Below are 20,393 nucleotides of genomic sequence, written 5' to 3' on the forward strand. Positions count from 1 at the left end.
GATGTGATGGTTACAGTTGATGAGAACAGATCGCTGGTATGAACTGTGATTCAGGATATTATCAAACGTGTGCAACACAGGCAGGACAGACACTGCCCAGAGTACTTACCCCTACTTCATAATCTAAGTGTAATCGCGGGTTAAATAATTTGTTTCCACAGAGGTGATGAAATTGAAGCCAAGCTTTACATACTTCTCATTTACATTGTCAGGCTTATGTACTAAAATATGCTATTTTTACCACTGCGGGTAATTTTAAAAGCTATTTCTACAGGTAAAATACGGCTTTACCTTATGGAAATGGGCTTTTAAAAAAAATTGCCTTCCTTATATGTGGATAAAAGTCCATGTGTAGAGGCCCTAAGCACAGACTTCTGCCTGCAGTAACACGAGGTGTTCCTGGGGATGGGTTTGGAACTACTCACATACTTTCACATCTCCAAATGTATGCACATGGGATCTCTCAGGAAGATTAGTTACACAAGTTAGCAGGTATAAATGTTGCTGGTTAGTTTTCCTGTGATAATTCTCCAAGTATGCACATTCTCTCACTTTGAGAATAGGTGCAAAGTTTGTAGGTAAAATTTACCTGTGGACTTTCTATCAATGTGGGCAATTACAAAATTATGCTCCCACCCCCACCCCACACACACACACATTTACAAAGTCTCTACCTTATTGCAAAAAACCCCACACATTTAGCATGAGCATAGTCACAAAGATATTTATTATGAATGTGAGTGCAAAATTTCCAGATAGGGGGATAATGAATAGTTCAACCATTATCTTCCTAGTTCTAGGGGAATTCTGCTCTACTGCAGAATTTGTGCAGAATTCCCCTCCTGCACAGCTGTGCAGAAATTCCATTTTCTGTGCAGAATTTGACAAAGATGAAGCAGGCCCCAGTATGCCATGAACAGAGCCCATCCCACATGCAGTGGGATGGGCTCTGTTGAAGCAGGCCCTGGCATGCTGTGAACGAAGGCCATCCCGCTTATGGCAAAGAAGAAGCAGACCCTGGCATGTTGAGAGCTGAGACTGTCCCACTTGCAGTGAAGAAGGAGCAGGCCCCGGCATGCCACGAGCAGAGGCCATCCCGCTCGCAGCGATCCTAGGGCAGGCCCTGGTGAGAGTATGAAGAGGCTTCTGTGCATGTAAGAATGTGAGCCTGGGGAGTGAGAGAGAGAGAGAGCATGTGTGAGGGTACATGGTTGTGGGTGCCAGAGAGAGGGAGCCTATGTGAGGAGATTATGAAGACGTGTGTATATGTTTGAGAGATTGGGAGCCGGTGTGTGAGAAAGGGATTGAGAGCAGTAGTGAAGCCATGGGTGGGCCTGGGTGGATTGTGGCCCATCCACTTTGCACTCAGGGCAATCCACTCAGAGTTGCCCAGTACTGAGAAGAGAGGCCTGATATAGGGCATCGTGAAACTCATCCCGTGTGGCCCAAGGCCTGACCTTCACAGGACCGTCTTGGAGCTCATCCCAAGCTGTCCGAGAGAGGCCCGAAAGTTGCAGGACTGTTCTGGAGCTCATCCCGCACGGCTCAAAAAGAGAGGTCTGACCATCTCAGTGCCATCACAGAGCTCACCATGCATGGCCAGAGAAGAGGCCATGCAGCAAGTAGGCCCAGAAAAGAGATAGAGGCCCTGATAGAGTGTATGTGTTTGTGTATGTATGAGAGAGAGAGACAGAATGGGAATGAGAAGAATCTATGTGTGCATGTGTATGAAAGAGCATAGGAGTGAGAAGCCGGTGTTTATGTGTGTATGTACGAGAGAGAGCATGGGAGTGAGAAACCTGTGTGTGTGTGTGTATGTATGAGAGAGAGCATGGGAGTGGGAAGCCTGTGTGTGTATATGTGTGTGTGAGAGAGAGAGCATTGGAATGAGAAGGCTGGGTGTGTGAGTGTATGGGAGTGAGAAGCTTATCTGTGTATGTATGAGAGCATGGGAGTGTAAAACCTATGTGTGTATGTATGAAAGAAACCATGTGGGTGTGAGAGACAGTTGTGAGAGAGAGCAAGTGGAAGCCTGCTCGTGGGAGAGAACATGTAACAGAGACAGTATGTGTGTGTGTCTGTGTGTGTGGGGAAGTAGAAACCTTCATGTGGGAGTGAAAATCTGTGGGTGCAAGTGGGAGCCTGTGTAAAGAGTGTGTGGGAGTAGGAACCTGTGAGTGAGAGCCTGCATGTGTGAGAGAGTATATGAGAGTGTGAGTGTGAGTGGGAGCCTATGTGTATGTGAGAGAGAGAGCATGCAAGAATGGGAGCCTGTGTGAGAGAAAGCATGTGTTTGAGAGCATGCATGTGAAAGAGAATCTGTGTATGAAGGAGGAAGGATAGAAGACAAGAGGAGAGAGAAGAAACAAAGAATAAAAGAGATCCTGAAAAAGGAATTAGGAAAAGATAGACAAGGGGAACAAAGAGACTGGGACCAAACAATTAGAAAAATAAGATCAGGCAACAAAGGTAAAAAAAAAACCATTATTTTGACTTTCAGCAATTGGAGTATGCCATCTGGGAATGTGCATTTCTTATATATTTATATTTTGCTGTTTTCTTCAGTATTCCAGTGTTCACAGAAGCTGAGGCTGGTTTCTTAGGCTTTCCATTTCAGTTTTGTCTGTATGTTTGTTTTTAATTTGTAGTCCCTTAATCTGTATTAGAAAAGGCTCTGTCTATATTGCACATATGTGACAGAAGTGCAGTATTTTGGCTAGTGTGTAATTTCTCAGTAGGGAGTTGTAGCAGTTTGGCTTGTTCTGTATGCCCACTACGTAGTGTAATAGTGTTCTAGGACTTGGTGTAAGTGATGTGTGTATGTGTGTGAGAGAGAGAGGGGGAACCAGTGTGCAGGGGTGTGTGAGAGACATAGGTAGCTTGTGTGAGGGTGTATGTGTGAGAAAGGGAACCTGTGTGGATGTATGTGCGAGAGAGAGAGGAGTCTATATAAGGGGGTGTGTGTGTATGTGTGAGAGAGAGAAAGGCAGCCTGAATCAGGGGGTGTGTATGTGCACTAGAGAGAAGCAGCCCATGTGTGTGTGTATTTGTGTGTGAGAGAGAGGGAAGTACTGAGAGAGGGGTCAAACTCTGGGAGTGGGGATAGAGTGGAAGGGGTTGAGCCTAGAGTGGGAGGGAAGAGCTAGTGGCAGGTGGATGAGTTGGGGTTTAGAGGGCAAAGTGAAAGGAGACTGGCCAAGGGAATAGGGAGAGAGGGTGGAAGAGACACTCTTGAAGTGAACTTCTAGGGAAATTCTGCTCAAAATATTTAAAACTCTGCATCCTTAAGTAATAACTTTTTTTCTGTATAACTTTTTAAATTAATTACTTAAAGACTGTCATGTGTATTGTGTAATTTTGACCAATATAAAGAATGCAGAATTTTAAATTTTTGTGCACAGAATTATAAATTTTTGTGTGCAGAATTAAATTTTTTTTTTTTTTTTTTACGCAGAATTCCCCCAGGAGTACTGAAGTGCACAATTTCCCATAGGGTGAATAAAACAGGAAATTCTTCTCAGGGTATATTATATTACAACTGCCACCATACTGGGGCACTATAAAGTTCAAAATGCAAAACTATGCAGAAATCATTAAGAGTGGCAGCTGGCACTAGTTAAGGAGGAAACTCTTTTTTTCCTGCCATCCAGAGTACAAAGGATGGTAGAAGATGGCTGGGAGGGAATGTTCATCTTGTGGGTGGTGATGGTGGTATGAATCATGATCAAGAAGAACATGATCAAGAGTTGGTGCTTGGAGTGGAGAAGTAGCCTAGTGGTTAGAGCAGTGGGTTATAAATCAGAAAAACCAGAATTCAAATCTTACTGCCACTGCTTGTAACATTAGGCAGGTCACTTCACCCTCCATTGCCTGGGGGAGAGGATATACCTATACAACCTGATTACAATCTGCTGTGAAGGGCCTGAAAAAGCAGAATATAAATCAGGTTCATGATTGGCAGGGTGTGTGTGGGGAAGGCATGTGCTACAAAATATTTTTTTTTTCCCTACACTAGCTGGACTTTTGGGAAAACTAGCACAGGGGGTCAGCAGTTCCCCATGATAACCATGCTACTGTGGGCATAGTACCCAGAATTGCAAGAAATTCACTGTGGTGTTAATTAACATATATATTTGGGTGCTTTTTGCACATCCTGCAGAAAAACCTGTAAGGTTACCATTAGTAATCTTCTAGATGTACTTCATGTTAAATATATAGAGGCAGATTTTAAAAGCCCTATGCGCGTAAATCCAGCTGGATTTACGCGAGCAGGGGGGTTACGCGCGCCGAGCCTATTTTGCATAGGCCTCTAGGCTGGGGGATTTTGCATAGGGCCTCTAGGCTGGGGGATTGCACGCCGGTACTTGGCCAACATGCGCAACCTACGCCTGCCCAGAGGCAGGCACAACTTGCAAAACAAAGGTATGGGGGGATTTAGTTAGGGCTGGGGGGCGGGTTAGGTAGGGGAAGGGAAGGGAAGGGGGGGTGGAAGGAAAGTTCCCTCCAAGGCTGCTCCAATTTCAGAGTGGCCTCGGAGGGAACAGGGAAAGCCATCAGGGCTCCCCTAGGGCTCGGTGCATGCAAGATGCACAAGTGTGCACCCCCTTGCGTGTGCCGACCCCGGATTTTATAACATGCGCGCAGCTGCGTACGCATGTTATAAAATCGGGCTTAGATTTGTGTGTGCCGGGTTGCGTGCACAAATCTACGCCCGCTCGTACCTCTTAAAATCCGGCCCATAGGCCCTAAGGATATGAAGCCTTTTATTTTCAGCTTGGGTCATTGGTTTTCAGCCTGTTTTTTGACTGAATTTCATTTTTGTGGAGTGGAGTTTGGATATTTCAGTTTATTCATTATCAAAAATAGTGTGTGCTAGGCACAAATAGTGCTCCTTTTTTTCACAGACGGTACACACTGTTTGCCAAAAATGAATAATCTGAAAATTGTCCAGATCTTCGGAATGAGCCAGTTTTTTGTTCTGATGACCTCAACTGAACTGAAATCAGCTCATCAGTTTTCCCATCTAGAATATCTGAATACACATTCCTAATAGGCCCCGATGTGCTGTTACAATTAGTAGCAAGATGCCTACTTTTCGTGTTCACTATATTTTTCCCTCCATAGATATGCAGTCCTGGCTGTGTCCCAGTTCATAAAATATACACTGTAGTCCTCTCTCTTTCTAAGCAGAAGGTATAGTATTTCTTTTTTTTTTTTTTCTTTCTTATCCCTCACAATAAATGTTCTTATTCCACTAAAAAATTATTTTGATTGATCAATATACTTCCGACTTCATCTTCCTGTAGGTTGTTTCTGACAGGTCATTTCTAAGCATTCCCTTATCATGCAAGGGGGAAAAAATGATCCTAAACCAGTTAGAGAACACTATTAAATGTTCTGACAGTGAAGCAGTGGTGTTCTTTTCCTAGTGTTTGTGGGAAATGGTGTGGCAAAAAAGATGCTGCAGAAGTAATGCCTTTTTTGTTGCTTTTTTTCCCCCGAACTCATGCATATTCAGATCTTCAGGCTGGGCTGTTTAACGAATGCTCCTTCCCATAGAAGAAGGAATCAATTTTCAAATATTTCTTTGCAATGAAGCAATTTAAATGTTGCTTATGTGCCAGAAAAATGAGTAGTTTGTCTTCCTGATGAGTAGAAATCCACTTATGGAGGGATGTGCTCATTCCTGATCCCTGACCTTGCTGGAATGATATGTTGGTACAAGTCATGTATTTACTAGTACATTAATGAAACTGTTTATCTTCTTATAATAAGGACATGCGAGTGCTTATCTTGTTATGGAAGATTGTCGAGAAGAATTTGTGTCTTCATAGCTGTGTGTGTGTGAGTTGCAGAATGGTTGATTGGTCTGTTTGCTTTTATCATGATCTGGACAATCGTTAAGTATAAATTTGATGTGGCTCTGGAAATGATGCTAAACTACAGGACAGTAAAAAAAAAAAAAAAAAAGTAATTTCTATGAATTATGCTCAGCACTGATTTACAAAAGTGAAGGGGCATATGTTAAAGCTAATGTATGAACCTATCTGCTCTCATTCTGCTGTATCTGTGGCACTATACAGAAAGGAAAACAAATCTTGAACTAACGAGTAACATTGTGTTAGAAGGCACTATCTTGGAAACACAAGTGCACAAAAGGATGACTATGACCTCTGGATGTAAGTCGGGGTTGGGGTGCAGTTTCTTTGGAGCCCTACCCTTTTGGGTGGAAATAGATGATAACTAGCAAGTTGCACAACTAAATGGACTGTCAGTGGCGAAGGGTAAACAGTGGCATGCTTCAGGGATCTGGCTTGGGACCAGTGTTTTTTTAATATATTTATAAATGATCTGGAAGGGGGAACCATGAGTTATGTGATCGACTTTGCAGATGACACAAAATTACTCAAAGTTGTTAAATCACAAATGGATTGTGAAAAATTGCAGGGGGAACTTGTGAAACTGAAAAATTGGGAATTCAAATGGCAGACGAAATTTAATGTGAACACGTGCAAAGTGATGCACATGGAGAAAAGCAACCCACACTGTAGTTACGCAATGTTAGGTTCCATATTAGGAGCTACCACCCAGGAAAAAGATCTGGGCATCATAGTAGACAATACATTGAAATCATTGGCTCAGTGTGCGGCGGTGGTCAAAGCAAACAGAATGTTAGGAATTATTATTATTAGGAAAGAAATGGAGAAAGTCATTATGAAGAATATCATAATGCCTCTGTATTGCTCCAATGTGAGGTCTCACCTATACTGTGTGCAGTTCTGGTTGCTACATCTCAAAAAAGATATAGTGGCATTGCAAAAGGTACAGAGAAGGGCGACCAAAATGATAAAGGGGATGGAATGGCTCCCCTATGAGGAAAGGCTAAAGAGGTAAGGGCTATTTAACTTGGAGACAAAATGGCTGAGGTGGGGATATGATAGAGGTCTATAAAATCATGAGTGGAACAGAACAGATAAATGTAAGTCAGTTTACTTTTACTCTTTCAAAAAATACAAAGACTAGAGGAAACTCCATGAGGTTAGTGAGTAGCACGTTCAAAACAAATCAGAGAAAATTCTTTTTCACTCAACATACAATTAAGCTCTGGAATTCATTGCTGGAGAATGTGGTTGAACCACTTAGCATAGCTGGATTTAAAAAAAGGTTTGGGCAAGTTCCTGGAGAAGTTCATAAACTGTTATTAACCAAGTAGACTTAGGTCCTGACTTTAAAAAGCATTTAAATGCTTAAAATTGGGTTTTACACGTGTAAATGCACTTTATCTGTGTAAGTGGGCTTCTGAAATTGCTACAATATATGCTGAAGAATTATCCATAGGATATTCACATGTAAGTGCATAAATTAATTTTTAAAAATGGTATGGTAGTATCTTAAATTTACTCTTGTAACTCCTTTTAAAATTACCTCCTTAGGGAATGGCCACCACTTATCAATGTGCAGTAGCGGCATAATTATTTACTGTTTGGGATCTTGCCAGAAACGTTATACCTGGATTGGTCACAGCTGGAAACAGATTACTGAACTTGATGGACCCTCGTTCTGATCCAGTATTGTGTTTTTACCTGAAAATTGCCATCCCTCTATAGGACTATGTATGGTATTCCATAACTCCATATTTAGAGGCAGGGGCATTTAGGTCAGGGGATAAAAATAAGGCGCACAGATTTAATTTTCAACTGTTGCACCCACAGTAAGCTTCAAAATGAAAATGGTTGAGTGATAGATGACAGATGGTGGTAGTAAATGGAATTCATTGTAAGAAAATAGCGATGATTAAGGCAATACTTCAAGATCAGTCCTGGGGCTGATTCTACTCCACATATTTATGAGAGATATTGCGAAGAGTTAGGTCAAGTCAGGCTTTTTGTATCAGACATTGTGCCCCCTCCCCTCTCAGTATTGCAAGTGCCAAGGGAGGGGAGGCATCTAGATCCCCAGTGACTCTGAAGGGTGAAAAAAGTAGATGAGAATGCAGTTCACTCACTTGGAGGGGAGGGAGGCAGGGTCTCCAACAACCCCCAAATGCCACACTGGTAAGGCTCCTAAGGAATTTCTAGACCAGCTTATGACTTCTCAAAACACACTGCTGTTCAAACACTAGCCACACAACAGAAAGGTTTTCTTGTACAATTTTTACTTATAAAGAATGAAAGAAAATGAACCCTGCAGGCAAACACTGTTATTGCATATGAGGTACACAGATAAAAATTAGGCACCTAATCCCCTTACACTGCCATGGGTCTCTTCCCAAATGCCTGCTTAGCTCTGATCTTTTCTTGGCAAGCTACTTGCAACTGAACTGGAATTACACAGGATAGAACCAGGAGCTACACTGTCTATTGGTGCTGCACTGCAGGCAAGTCCCACCCACCACCATTGGTCCAGCAAAGCAATGTTTTTCACAAACCGGAGCACAACTGTAGCAGAAAGATTAAATGATTTCTTTGCTTCATTGTTTACTGAAGAGGATGTTGGGGAGATACCCATTCCAGAGAAGGTTTTCATGGGTAATGATTCAGATGAACTGAACCAAATCATGGTTTACCTGGAAGATGTGGTAGGCCTGATTGACAAACTGAAGAGTAGTAAATCACCTGGACCAGATGGTATACACCCCAAGGTTCTGAAAGAACTAAAAAAATGAAATTTCATATCTATTTCAATTAATTGGTAAACTTTCATTAAAATCATCCATTGTACCTGAAGATTGGAAGATAGACAATATAACCCTAATATTTAAAATGGGATCCAGGAGTGATCCAGGAAACTATAAACCAGTGAGCCTGACTTCAGTGCTGCGAGAAATCATGGTATCTGTTATAAAGAATAAAGTCATAAAACATTTAGATAGACATGGTTTGATGGGACACAGCCAACATGGATTTACCCAAGGGAAATCTTGCCTCACAAATCTCCTACATTTTTTTGAAGATTTGAATAAACATGTGGACAAAGGTGAACCAGTAGATGTGGTGTATTTGGATTTTCAGAATGCATTCGTCAAAGTCCTGCATGAGAGGCTTCTAAGAAAATTAAAAAGTCATGGGATAGGAGGCGATGTCTTTTGTGGATTGCAAGCTGGTTAAAAGACAGGAAACAGAGTAGGATTAAATGGTCTGTTTTCACAGTGGAAAAAGGTAAACAATGGAGTGCCTCAGGGATATGTACTTGGCCCGGTGCTTTTTAATATATTTATAAATGATCTGGAAAGGGGTGCGATGAGTGAGACGATCAAATTTGTGGATGACATAAAATTATGCAGAGTAGTTAAATCTCAATCGGATTGTGATAAATGCAAAAAGACCTTGCGAAACTGGAACATTGGGCTTCCAAATGGCAGATGAAATTTAACGTGGTCAACTGCAAAGTGATGCACATAGGGAAAAATAACCCTTGGTATAGTTACACAATGTTACCACTCAGGAAAGAAATCTAACCATCATAGTGGATAATACATTAAAATCATCGGTTCAGTGTGCTTTGGCAATCAAAAAAGCAAACAGAATATTAGGAATTATTAGAAAGGGAATGGCAAATAAAAGGATGGATGTCATAATGCCTCTTTATCGCTTCATGGTGAGACTGCATCTTGAATACTGTGTGCAATTCTGGTCACCGCATCTCAAAAAAGATATAGTTGCATTGGAGAAAGTGTAGAGAAGGACGACCAAAATAAGTGGCATGGAACGGCTGCCCTATGAGGAAAGGCTAAAGAAGTTAGGACTGTTCAGTTTGGAGAAGACACAACTGAGGGGGATATGATAGAGGTCTACAAAATCATGAAAGGACTTGAACAAGTTAATTTAAATCAGTTATTTACTCTTTCAGATAATAGGACCAGGGGGCACTCCATGAAGTTAGCAAGTAGCTCATTTGAAAAAAATTGAAGAACATTCTTTTTCACTCAGCACATAGTTAAGCTTTGGAATTTATTGCCAGAGGATGTGGTTACAGCAGTTAATGTAACTGGGTTTAAAAAAGGTTTGGATAAGTTCCTAGAGTAAAAATCCATAAACTGCTATTAATTGATAAGCAATAGTAGCTTGTGTTTTATTTAATGTTTGAGTACTTGCCAGGTACTTGTGACTTGGATTGGCCACTGTTGGAAACAGGATACTGGGCTTGATGGACCCTTGGTCTGCTACAGTATAGCATATCTTATGTTCTTATGTTCTATATTGCATTACAATCCCTGTGTGCAAATGAAATTAATCCTATGTGTGCTTTTTATTCCCAGTCCTGGAGCAAGCACATATTTCAAGCTCACAGTCACAATTTTCTCAAATCTAGCAACTGTATTTAGGTTGTAATAGAAGTGTCCAAAGGTCTAACTTGTTCTGGTAGAAGATAAGCATATATCAGAATTTGCATTCTCCCCCCCCCCCCCCCCCCCCACACACACACTAAAATCTGCAACAAAGTGGGCACACCTGAGGAATAGTCAAAATAAGATTTGATCTAAGAAAGCTTGAGGAGTGGTTGAGTGTTTGGCAGTTGAAATTCAGTGCAAAAAAAGTGCAAGGTTTTATGAGATGGTGGCTGAGAAGCTGATGTGCACTGACCAGGAGAGATAACTGGGGATGTTACGTGATAGTGTCTGATTATCTCAAGGTAGGAAAACCATGCAACAAGGTGATGGCTAGAGCCAAAAGAATGCTGGGATGCACAGAGAGAGAGAGGCATGAGTAGCAGAAAAAAGGAAGTGACCATGCCACTGTACAGGACATTGGTGAGTCCACACCTGAAATACTATGTTCATTTCTGGAGACCACAACTCAAAAAGGGGAGAGTGAGGCTAGAGGGAGTCTAGAGAAAGGCAACTAAAATAGTGTGGGGTCTGCATCAGAAGCCATATGAGATGAGACTTGGGGATCTAAAAATAAATACAGAAGAGGAGGGGAGATATGATATAAACTTTTAAAAACCAAAAAGGTATTAGTAATGAACAAGAGGCAAACCTTTTTCAATGGAAAGTAAGTTTTGGAATTAAAGGGCATGATAAGAAGCTCCAAGAGGCTAGACTCAGGACCAGCAACAGAAAATATTGTTTCATGGAAAGGGAAGTCGATACCTGCTGGATTGCTCTCCTAGTGGAGGAGATGGAATTCAAAAATGCTTAGGATAAATACAAAGGATCCTTAATGTGGAGCGTCCGTTATAACCTTAAAAAACCTTGCTGGGTAGACTGAATAGGCCATGTCTTTTTCTGCCATCATTTATTAGACCACTATGTAATTACATTCTTTTTGAAAATTAGTGCAAAGTCTGTGATTAAAAAGAAACCCATAGACTTTGTCCCAGTTTGGGCAATCTGAAAATTGTCTCTATTTGATTTCTACTTTACTTATTTTATTCAGTTTTATTTCACTTTTTCAGCACTTCAAAGTACATAACGTCCAGGTACCACAAAAATGTGTGTTTGTACATACCCATATGTTGAATATTAATGCCTGCCTCCTTTTTAGGCAAGGATTTTCTGTTTAGGCAAGGATGATCTAAATGTAAAAAAAAAAAAGTTCTTTATTTAATGTACTTTTCCAGCAAACATTAAGAAGCTACTGACAGGTTAAAATGAACCAGGCTGTTTGAACATACATTGCAGTGCCAGTCATCATTCAGCATTACATTAATGTACACTGATTTTACCACCAGTAATTTAAATATTTAGAACTTGCTGGAAGAATGCTATTAAATAAATGAAATAAAATTACAAACATATGTCCTGCTTGAGGAACGTATTCTGTTCTAGGTCTAACAATAGATAGATTTTATTTCTTCTTCTCGTGAGCTAATCCTGGAAATATTCAGTATTCAAAAAACACGCTTAAAGCATAAACTTCCCATGGAGTTTCCCTTTGCAAATTCTTGGGCTGGTGGGATTGCGAGTATTTTTCTCTCCTCAGGTTTTGCAGGGTGCAGTTTGTGATGCAAAGCTCATACCTACAGGGATTTCATTATGAAAATCCCCCTGCCTTCCTTGATTGCCACGCCCCTTTGGACATGGACCAAAGGACCTGCAGAGGGGGAGGGCAATCTTCAGCTCCTTATTTTGGGGCCGATGCAAAAAACTCGCTCCCGAAAGCGGGTGCTGTGTATTCAGCGCCCGCTTTCATAACGCGCCCCCAGGCACCTCTCCTGGGGGCGTGATACAATATTTAAATTAGGCCTTGCATTGTCGAGGAGGCACTAGGGGTGATTGTGTGCCCCTAGCACCTCATTGACAGCGCAAGCCAGAAAGAGGTCTGCTGTGGTGGCTGTCCACCGGTTAAGAAAACCGACGCTGATTCAGCGTCCATTCTCCCAATCTGACTACCGGCACCAGAAGGAGTGTATAAAATCAATATTAAAGTGTCGGGCACTTAATATTAATTTATTCACTCCTTCACTTATGTCAGTGAAAAGGACCAATGGGCAATAAGTGAAGGAGTGAATAAATTAATATTAAGTGCCTGACACTTTAATATTGATTTTATATACTCCTTCTGGTGCCGGTAGTCAGGTTCGGAGAATGGACGCTGAATTAACCAGCGTCCATTTTCCAAACCCCTGCCAGTGCTTTTTTTAAACTTTTTTTTATTATTATTTTTTTAAAGAGTTGTTCCTCCTACTTAATATCCCAAGGATATTAAGTAGGAGGCAGTACAGAAAAGAAGTTTTTTTCTGCAGGCATTAATTTCTGACTGATAAAATGTGTGTCCTAGAAGCACATTTTTTGTTTGCATAGGGAGTGAATAGCTAATAGCTTCATTCACATGCATTTGCATGTGATGAGCGCTATTAGTTTCACTCAGCGTTGGAAGTGAGTTGTAGAGGCACTAATCCCCTTATTGCATAAGGGGATTAGTTAGCGCCTCTACAACCGGCGTCCAACTGCAGGTTATACAGTGCCCTGGGGTAAGCGTACTGTATTGCATCGGCCCCTTTACCAGGTAGTTACTTAATTACCTGGCTAAAATCTTTTGAAACTTGCCCGCTGAAAAGGTCAGCTGGAATGGTGTGTCTGACTAATTTTAATTTTCTATGGCAGAGCTTTCAATAATGAAATATAAATCAGGAAAAAGCGATTGTAATGATTTTGTTTTTATTGCTAAAGGAATTATCTGCCTTTTATTTGCTGGCAGTGCTACTCTCTTTCTATAAATTGAAGCAGTAATTATATATTATTGTATGTTTCAAATGCAAACCCAAACAATATCCTTTCAATGTGAAGAAAACAAGAGAGCAGTATTTTTCTTTCAAATGAAATAAAAGAAACATTAACGTTGTTTACTATGAACAAGAAGAATAAGCACTCAGGATGCTTTGATTGTAGCTTAGCTAGGATAGTTAAAGTTCAAAATAATTGACTCCTTTTAGAAGTACATTAGAACAAAGTAGCATGGTAATATTAAGCAACTATTCCTGGAACTGTACTTCCTCATAGAGAATCGTATGCATCCATTTACTGTACATGCTGGCTAACTCTTAAGTAAGAATACTGATATTTCTTAGTCAGCTGATGGGAAAAATAGATCTGTAAATCTCTGTAAGTTGTTTAACAAACCTCAGCAGTGTTTGTTATAGTTATTCTTTGCAACGAAGGCACTGTTTTTACTATATCAGCTTTAATTCTGCTCCCGCCACCCCCATAATAATAAGACAGAAAGGTTTACGAACAATTCTATATAGGAAGGAAGTTTCCTTGATGGTTTCATCGGAGATAAAAAAAAAAAAAATTGACATGACTACATGTTCAGAACCTTTTGTCTTCTGCATCAATAAAGATCTTCAAGCAGCCGTGTGAGGACATGGTTAGGAACAAAGTACCATCAAGGGGGAGACCCAGAGAGGTATCCGGCAGTACTGACTCAGAAGGGCTCTGACATATGATCACTCCACAATCTATGTCTACCTTGTCATGAAGGGATCACAGTAGCTGCACCATACAGTCTGCTATTGCTTCACAGCTTACAGTCCTGAGTGTTGCATTCAAACAAAAACTGGTCCGCTCCAAAAAGCTTTTTGTGGCTCAGACTGCTTCTCAGCCTCAGGCCCCTGAAGGTCTACAGTGGTCTTTGGCTACACCAACAACATCAATGATAGTAAAGACCTTTGTCCTTTGGGAATATATCACTTAACAATACATTTGCCATGTTTAAAAGGTATATTTTTAATGGAAGTGCTTAAGTTTGTGTCAGTGTGTTTCCTCTCTCTCAATTTAGCATGATCAGGCTGTTTAGCGTGCCCTTAGTAAGTAACATGCTCATGGTATTCAGCCAAAACATTTTTGGATTTCTGTGCACGAGAATATTGTGACCATGCAATTTCTGCCATTTTTCATGAGTATGTTAAATAATTTTGCATTGCTCATTAAGTGGCTTTTTACAAAATGTTTGTGAGCCATGCTAACATTTTTCTAGTGATAAATCACCATCTATTTATTTATAAATTTATAGCCTGCCAATCTAATAATACTAGGCAGGTTACAATATTTTTATTTATTTTATTATTTATTTTATTTTACATTTTTCAATAGCACACTTTCAAACAGGCTTGATCAGGGTGGTTTAAGATATCACATTCACAGTGTTGTGTAAAAGTTAACATAATACATAAAAGTCATTAAAATAAAAATAAACAAAATCAAACCATACATAATAATTATGATAGACAATCAAAACTATAACATTATAATACAAAAATAAAAACGTTAACTCATAAGACAGGAAAAACATAGAACATTAAAACAATTAAATAAAACAGTAAGTACATTCATAAAATGCCTTATCTGCTCATTGTTAGTCTTGGCAGTTAAAAATGCTCATGAACATAAATCCTTAAGTGCCTAAATGCTCAGTATATTATTATTAGTAATTAAAATGCTCACAATATCACACAAGTGCTCACTGGTCAATGAATTTGATTTATTTTTCTTTTTTTTTTTGTTTATATTTTTAATAAAGAGTTAATATTTTTCTTCTATGTGCTCCATCAGCAAAATTCAATTAAAATTTCATTTATACTACAACTGCACAAACTACTACTTTTCATGAAAGGAAAAACCTCAGAGAGCACTAACACCAGGATCTTTATACTTTCTCTTGGTGCTTCGCGTACGATCACTTTACTGCCATCACTGGTGAAAAACCCTTTCAACCTCCTTAACACTCATATTTTAATATATTTTACAAAATGTTCCTTTTTTTTTTTGGCACTTTTGGCCTTTTTCATGGCACTGTGTGTAAATGAAAAAAAAAACCAAAAAAAAAAAAAAACAACCCCAGGAACAATCCTGTCTCTCCAGTTTAGCTGTCAGCCCTCCATCATCTCTTATTTCTTCTAAGATTTTGACAGAGGTATGACCAATATCCATCACCTAGATGTGCAGGAGATCACTTTCATTGCATTTGCACCAATCTTCACTTTTCACATAGCATGGTTATGCAGTCAATTCCATCAATTTTTAACATAGATATGCAGTCAATTTTCAAATTATGGGGGGCATTTTCCAAGGTGTTATCGCAGGAGATAAATTCACACTAACAGCCAACACGATTTGCAAATTCATAATTTTATATTCAGGGGGCAGAGCATATGTAAAACAGCCGCAGTGTTAGCACGGCTCCTAGCTACCGGCCAGTAAAGGGTTATATGAGAGAGAGAGAGAGAGAGAGACTGAGACTGAGACTGAGACTATGCCCTAGACAGTTATTTGTATCCCTATGGGAGGGCCACCTAGTAACTCGAGGTGGGGATTAGGTATGAGCGTAGGGGGTTGGGGGCCACTTTCACATACAACATGAGACATACGGAAAGAACAGTGGTCTCTAGTGAAGATTTGCTGGCCGTCGGAGTGAGGAAACTCACTCCAAGAAGAGAGATTTGGGCAACGTTCTCTCCACCTAGCTTGTTGTTGCCCAGGTAGAGTGTCCATCAAGCTAGGTGGAGAGAACATTGCCCAAATCTCTTCTTGGAGTGAGTTTCCTCACTCCGGCCAGCAAATCTTCACTAGAGACCACTGTTCTTTCCGTATGTCTCATGTTGTATGTGAAAGTGGCCCCCAACCCCCTACGCTCATACCTAATCCCCACCTCGAGTTACTAGGTGGCCCTCCCATAGGGATACAAATAACTGTCTAGGGCATAGGCCCCCCCCCCCCTCTCTCTCTCTCTCTCTCTCGACAATTTCATATAACATGTTGCTTGCAGCACCTAAGAGTGGAAATAGGCTGTTTGGACACTTTTGTGTACTGTGATGATTCATTGGTTGTTTTATCGCAGTGCACGATGTTTTCACGATTTGCGAATCCATTTCCGCAAATGGCGAACACATCGCGTGATGCGATGTTTCCCCACTGCACGAAAAATGCCTTATTTGCATGGGACATGCCCCCTCATGCGTTACCACTGCGATATTGGAAAATGAGGCCCTATATCTATAGTTCTTTACATTCAACAATTGGTACTTATCTGTTCCCTGGTGGCATAATGATAACAACAAGCAAAGGCAGGCACTTGCAGCAGCTCTAACAGGGGTGAATCAGCAGGTTACAGATGGGCTGTGCTGCACATCTAGGTGATGGATATTGGTCATACCTCCGTCAAAATGTTAGAAGAAATAAGAGAGATGATGGAGGGCTGACAGCTAAACTGGAGAGACAGGATTGTTCCTGGGGTTTTTTTTTTTTTTTCATTTACAGACAGTGATGCTACTATGAAAAAGGCAGTGGAGGATGAGGGCTATGAGGAGATCTGTTGCTTTGCATATATGCTGCATCTAGCAATAAAGGGCACCCTGTGGGCCAAGGAGAAATGCAGCAGCTTAATCCTGAAGGAACTGATAGACAGCGGCAGAAAAATAGCTAGGCATTTTCACCGGAGCATGAAGGGTGGGCATCAGCTCTATGAGGAGCAGGAAGCAGTGGGGGGAGCCTCTGCACTGCCTCATTCAGGATGAAGGCACCAATTGGAATTCCACCTATCTGATGCTGCAGAGGTTAGTGGAGCAGCAGACAGCCCTTCATGACTTGCATATGGAAAGCAGGACAGGTGTGGATTGCCCCTTAGAGCATCATGATTGGGTCCACATGATGCTGATTTATATAAATCCTGAAGCCCTTCAAAGATGCCACAGGGGATCTCAGTTCCACAAGAAGCACCCCGACAGATGTAATCCCCATAGTCAATATTCTGGAACAGGGACTAGCACCAGAGGTGTTGCTATTCATGGACATCTTACAGCATTATATACAAGATTATCTCAAACCCCTGAATGAGAATGATACTCGTATGCTAGCCATGCTATGTGACCCATGGATAAAAGGGAATATTACCCTCTGGGCTCACAGTCTAATTTACTGGAAGGAGATAATGGTGACTAGTGTGCAGGAATGGGAATGTCAGATGCAGAGAGACAGTGGGGATAAAGGGCAGGAAAGACAGTACTGTTAGCATGAACATCACCCTGTCAGCTTTTCCCCAAAACAAAATGCAAAAAAACCCCCCCTCTCCCACCCTACCTCTTTCCTGGTTTGTTTGTTTTTTTGTGGCTATTAATTTTGTTTTATTTATTTTTGAGTTGTATTTGTTTATTCATTTCAAATAAGTGACACACACAAAAAAAACCAAGCAAAATGAAACCTCCTCTTGCTGTTTACATCACCAAGAGACACAGACAGTATGTGATTGTACAAATAGTATAAATTAATCCTAAGGTGTTTTCCAGGCATTGACATAATTTGATCACAAAGTAGTTGGTATCCAATGGTGTCTGTTCAGAAAGGAACCATCCTCAGCTGAACTTCCTCCTTCATTTACTGGTTCAGGAACTGAATGTGTGGAAAAGAAGATCACTAAATCACTGAGATGATAGAAAGTTACTCAATCACACGTGCAAGAAACTGACTTAATTTTCAATAAGCCCTCTCCTCCTCACATTGGATTTTCAAAATAAAACTGAGACTGATCCAAACCAATATGTAGGGATGTGCAGACCAAAAGTTTAAGTTCATAAGTCCATAAGTCGAAAGGGGGGGTCATTTGCGGTCAATATGGACATATGGAGAATTCCATAAGTTGAGTCTATGTCCATATGTGCAAATAAAAATTTAAACCCCTCACCCGCCTTAATCCCCCCCCCCCCAGACTTACCAAAACTCCCTGGTGGTCTAGCGGGGTCAGGACGCCATTTCTGAACTTTGCAAGGAGCACGTGAGGTCGGCGTCACGTCGGAGTGACGCGGCATCACGTGATTCCCCTCTGGTCCGCTCCCGGAACCCTCGTTGGGCCCAAAAGTTCCTTTTGGACCCAACGAGGGTTCCGGGAGCGAACCCGAGGGGAATCATGTGACGTCAGCGCCACGTCGGAGTGACCCGGCGTCACGTGATTCCCCGCGGGTTCGCTCCCGGACCCCTCGTTGGGCCCAAAAGGCACTTTTGGCCAGCTTGGGGGGGTCAGGAGGCCCCCCCAAGCTGGCCAAAAGTTCCTTTTGGGCCCAATGAGGGTTTCGGGAGCGAACCCGAGGGGAATCATGTGACGTCGGCGCCACGTCGGAGTGGCGCCGACGAGTGGCAGGAGGCCCCCCCAAGCTGGCCAAAAGTGCCTTTTGGGCCCAACGAGGGGTCCAGGAGCGGAACCGCGATGGACCACGTGACGTCGGCGTCACGTCGGAGTGACGCGGACGTCACATGATTCCCCACGCGTCCACTCCCGGACCCTCACGAAACTTTTGGCCAGCTTGGGGAGTTTTGGTAAGTCTTGGGGGGGGGGATTAAGGAGGGTGAGGGGTTTAAATTTTTATTTAGATCAACAATCGCGATTTCCAACGTATTCAACATAGCTATGTTGAATAAGTTGGAAATCCGATCGTTTACGCCTCATCACTTTTTTAAGTTAAAAAAAAAAAAAAAAAGTTGCGTTTTCCATTTAAGTTCAAAACGAATGCACACCCCTACCAATATGCTCTGTCCCTGCCCTTCGTACAACAAAGCATGTACGTTTTCAATAGGGGGGTCAGCTTGCCCCAAGCTGACCCCCCCAAGCTGGCCAAAAGTTCCTTTTGGATCCAACGAGGGTCCCGGAGCGAACCCGCGGGGAATCACGTGACGCCGCGTCACTCCGACGTGACGCCGATGTCACGTGCTCCTCGCAAAGGAGTTCAGAAATGGCGTCCTGACTCCCCGCTAGACTACCAGGGAGTTTTGGTAAGTCTTGGGGGAGGATTAAGGAGGGTGAGGGGTTTAAATTTTTATTTAGGGAATCGGTGCACGTATGGACATAGACTCACTTATGGAATTCTCCATATGTCCATATTGACCAAAATTGACCCCCCCTTTCGACTTATGGCCTTATGAACATAAACTTTTGGTCTGCACATCCCTAGAGAGCTTTACACTTAGTTGTATACTTTTGGAATTTCAAAAGTGTACGTTTAAATTTTCCTGAAAAATTTCTGGAGACATAATAGCAGTAGCAGGTGTTGGGTGTGGGCAGATTTGGTGGGATAATTTTCAAAGAGGGTTTATGTGTGCAAGAACGCTTTGAAAATTGGTGAAACTTAAGCTTTTTATTTGGCAGGCTGTTTGCAAATTAACTCCTTATGATATAACATCAATTTACCATTTTCCTGGGCTTCTGTCTAATTGCAGAAATACAAAGAATATGAAAAGGATGTTATAATAGAAGAAATAGATGGACTCCAACTTGTGAAAAAGCTAGCAAAAAATATGGAGGAGATGTTCCACAAGAAAGCAGAGGCAGTAAGGGTAAGTGAATTGATTGACTTGAGCCATGCTTGTAATGCTGCAAGACCATGCTGAACTCGTAATTAATATTACTGCTTTTTAGGCATTCTTTTCAGTATAGTACAGTAGGAATACTTTATGTGCCTGACAATGTGTAATTTTTCAACTATGCATGCATGGACCCCTATGTGTGCAAATTTCCTTATTGAGGAAAATTACACAGGTAATAGAAAAGTTTCATGCATAAGTTTCCACAGCCAAGAAATGTACGTGGATAAGTATCTGAGCATGCACAAATGACCGGAAGAAGTGAGGCATATCCCATTTCAAATGAGCATTTGCCGTGGAATAACATCAACATGCACAAAACTTGAGGATGATATCGGCTTCTTTGATATATCACAAGGTGGATGTTCCACTGAGAATTTCCCGATGTGGCCAGTTACTGCAGTCTAACTTACACATCGTGTTTATAATGTGCATACTCAGAGACCCATCGCCAGATAAGTAGCTCATCTATAAATTAACAGTTCCCCTGATAAAGCCACTGCTTATGGCGAAACAAGAGCTCTTTGTTGGGATATGATATATGGATATAATGAACTGTGAGATTTGATTAAAAACTTTCCTTTTTCTTATTTACTGACACAAT

The 20,393-nt window shown here is 41.3% G+C and overlaps 1 protein-coding gene across 3 annotated transcripts in view; it reads left to right on the top strand.

Moving 5' to 3' along the window:
* CACNA2D3 (calcium voltage-gated channel auxiliary subunit alpha2delta 3) overlaps positions 1 to 20,393 on the top strand; it is a 1,571,161-nt gene that overhangs the window by 337,112 nt on the left and 1,213,656 nt on the right. For all 3 annotated transcript variants that reach the window (XM_029600901.1, XM_029600903.1, XM_029600904.1), the window contains one exon: positions 19,646 to 19,762. In XM_029600901.1, the coding sequence (XP_029456761.1) occupies positions 19,646 to 19,762 (117 nt within the window). The remainder of the gene's footprint in view (positions 1 to 19,645; positions 19,763 to 20,393) is intronic.

The sequence above is a fragment of the Rhinatrema bivittatum genome, chromosome 4, assembly GCF_901001135.1.
Source record: "Rhinatrema bivittatum chromosome 4, aRhiBiv1.1, whole genome shotgun sequence".
Lineage (NCBI taxonomy): Eukaryota > Metazoa > Chordata > Amphibia > Gymnophiona > Rhinatrematidae > Rhinatrema > Rhinatrema bivittatum.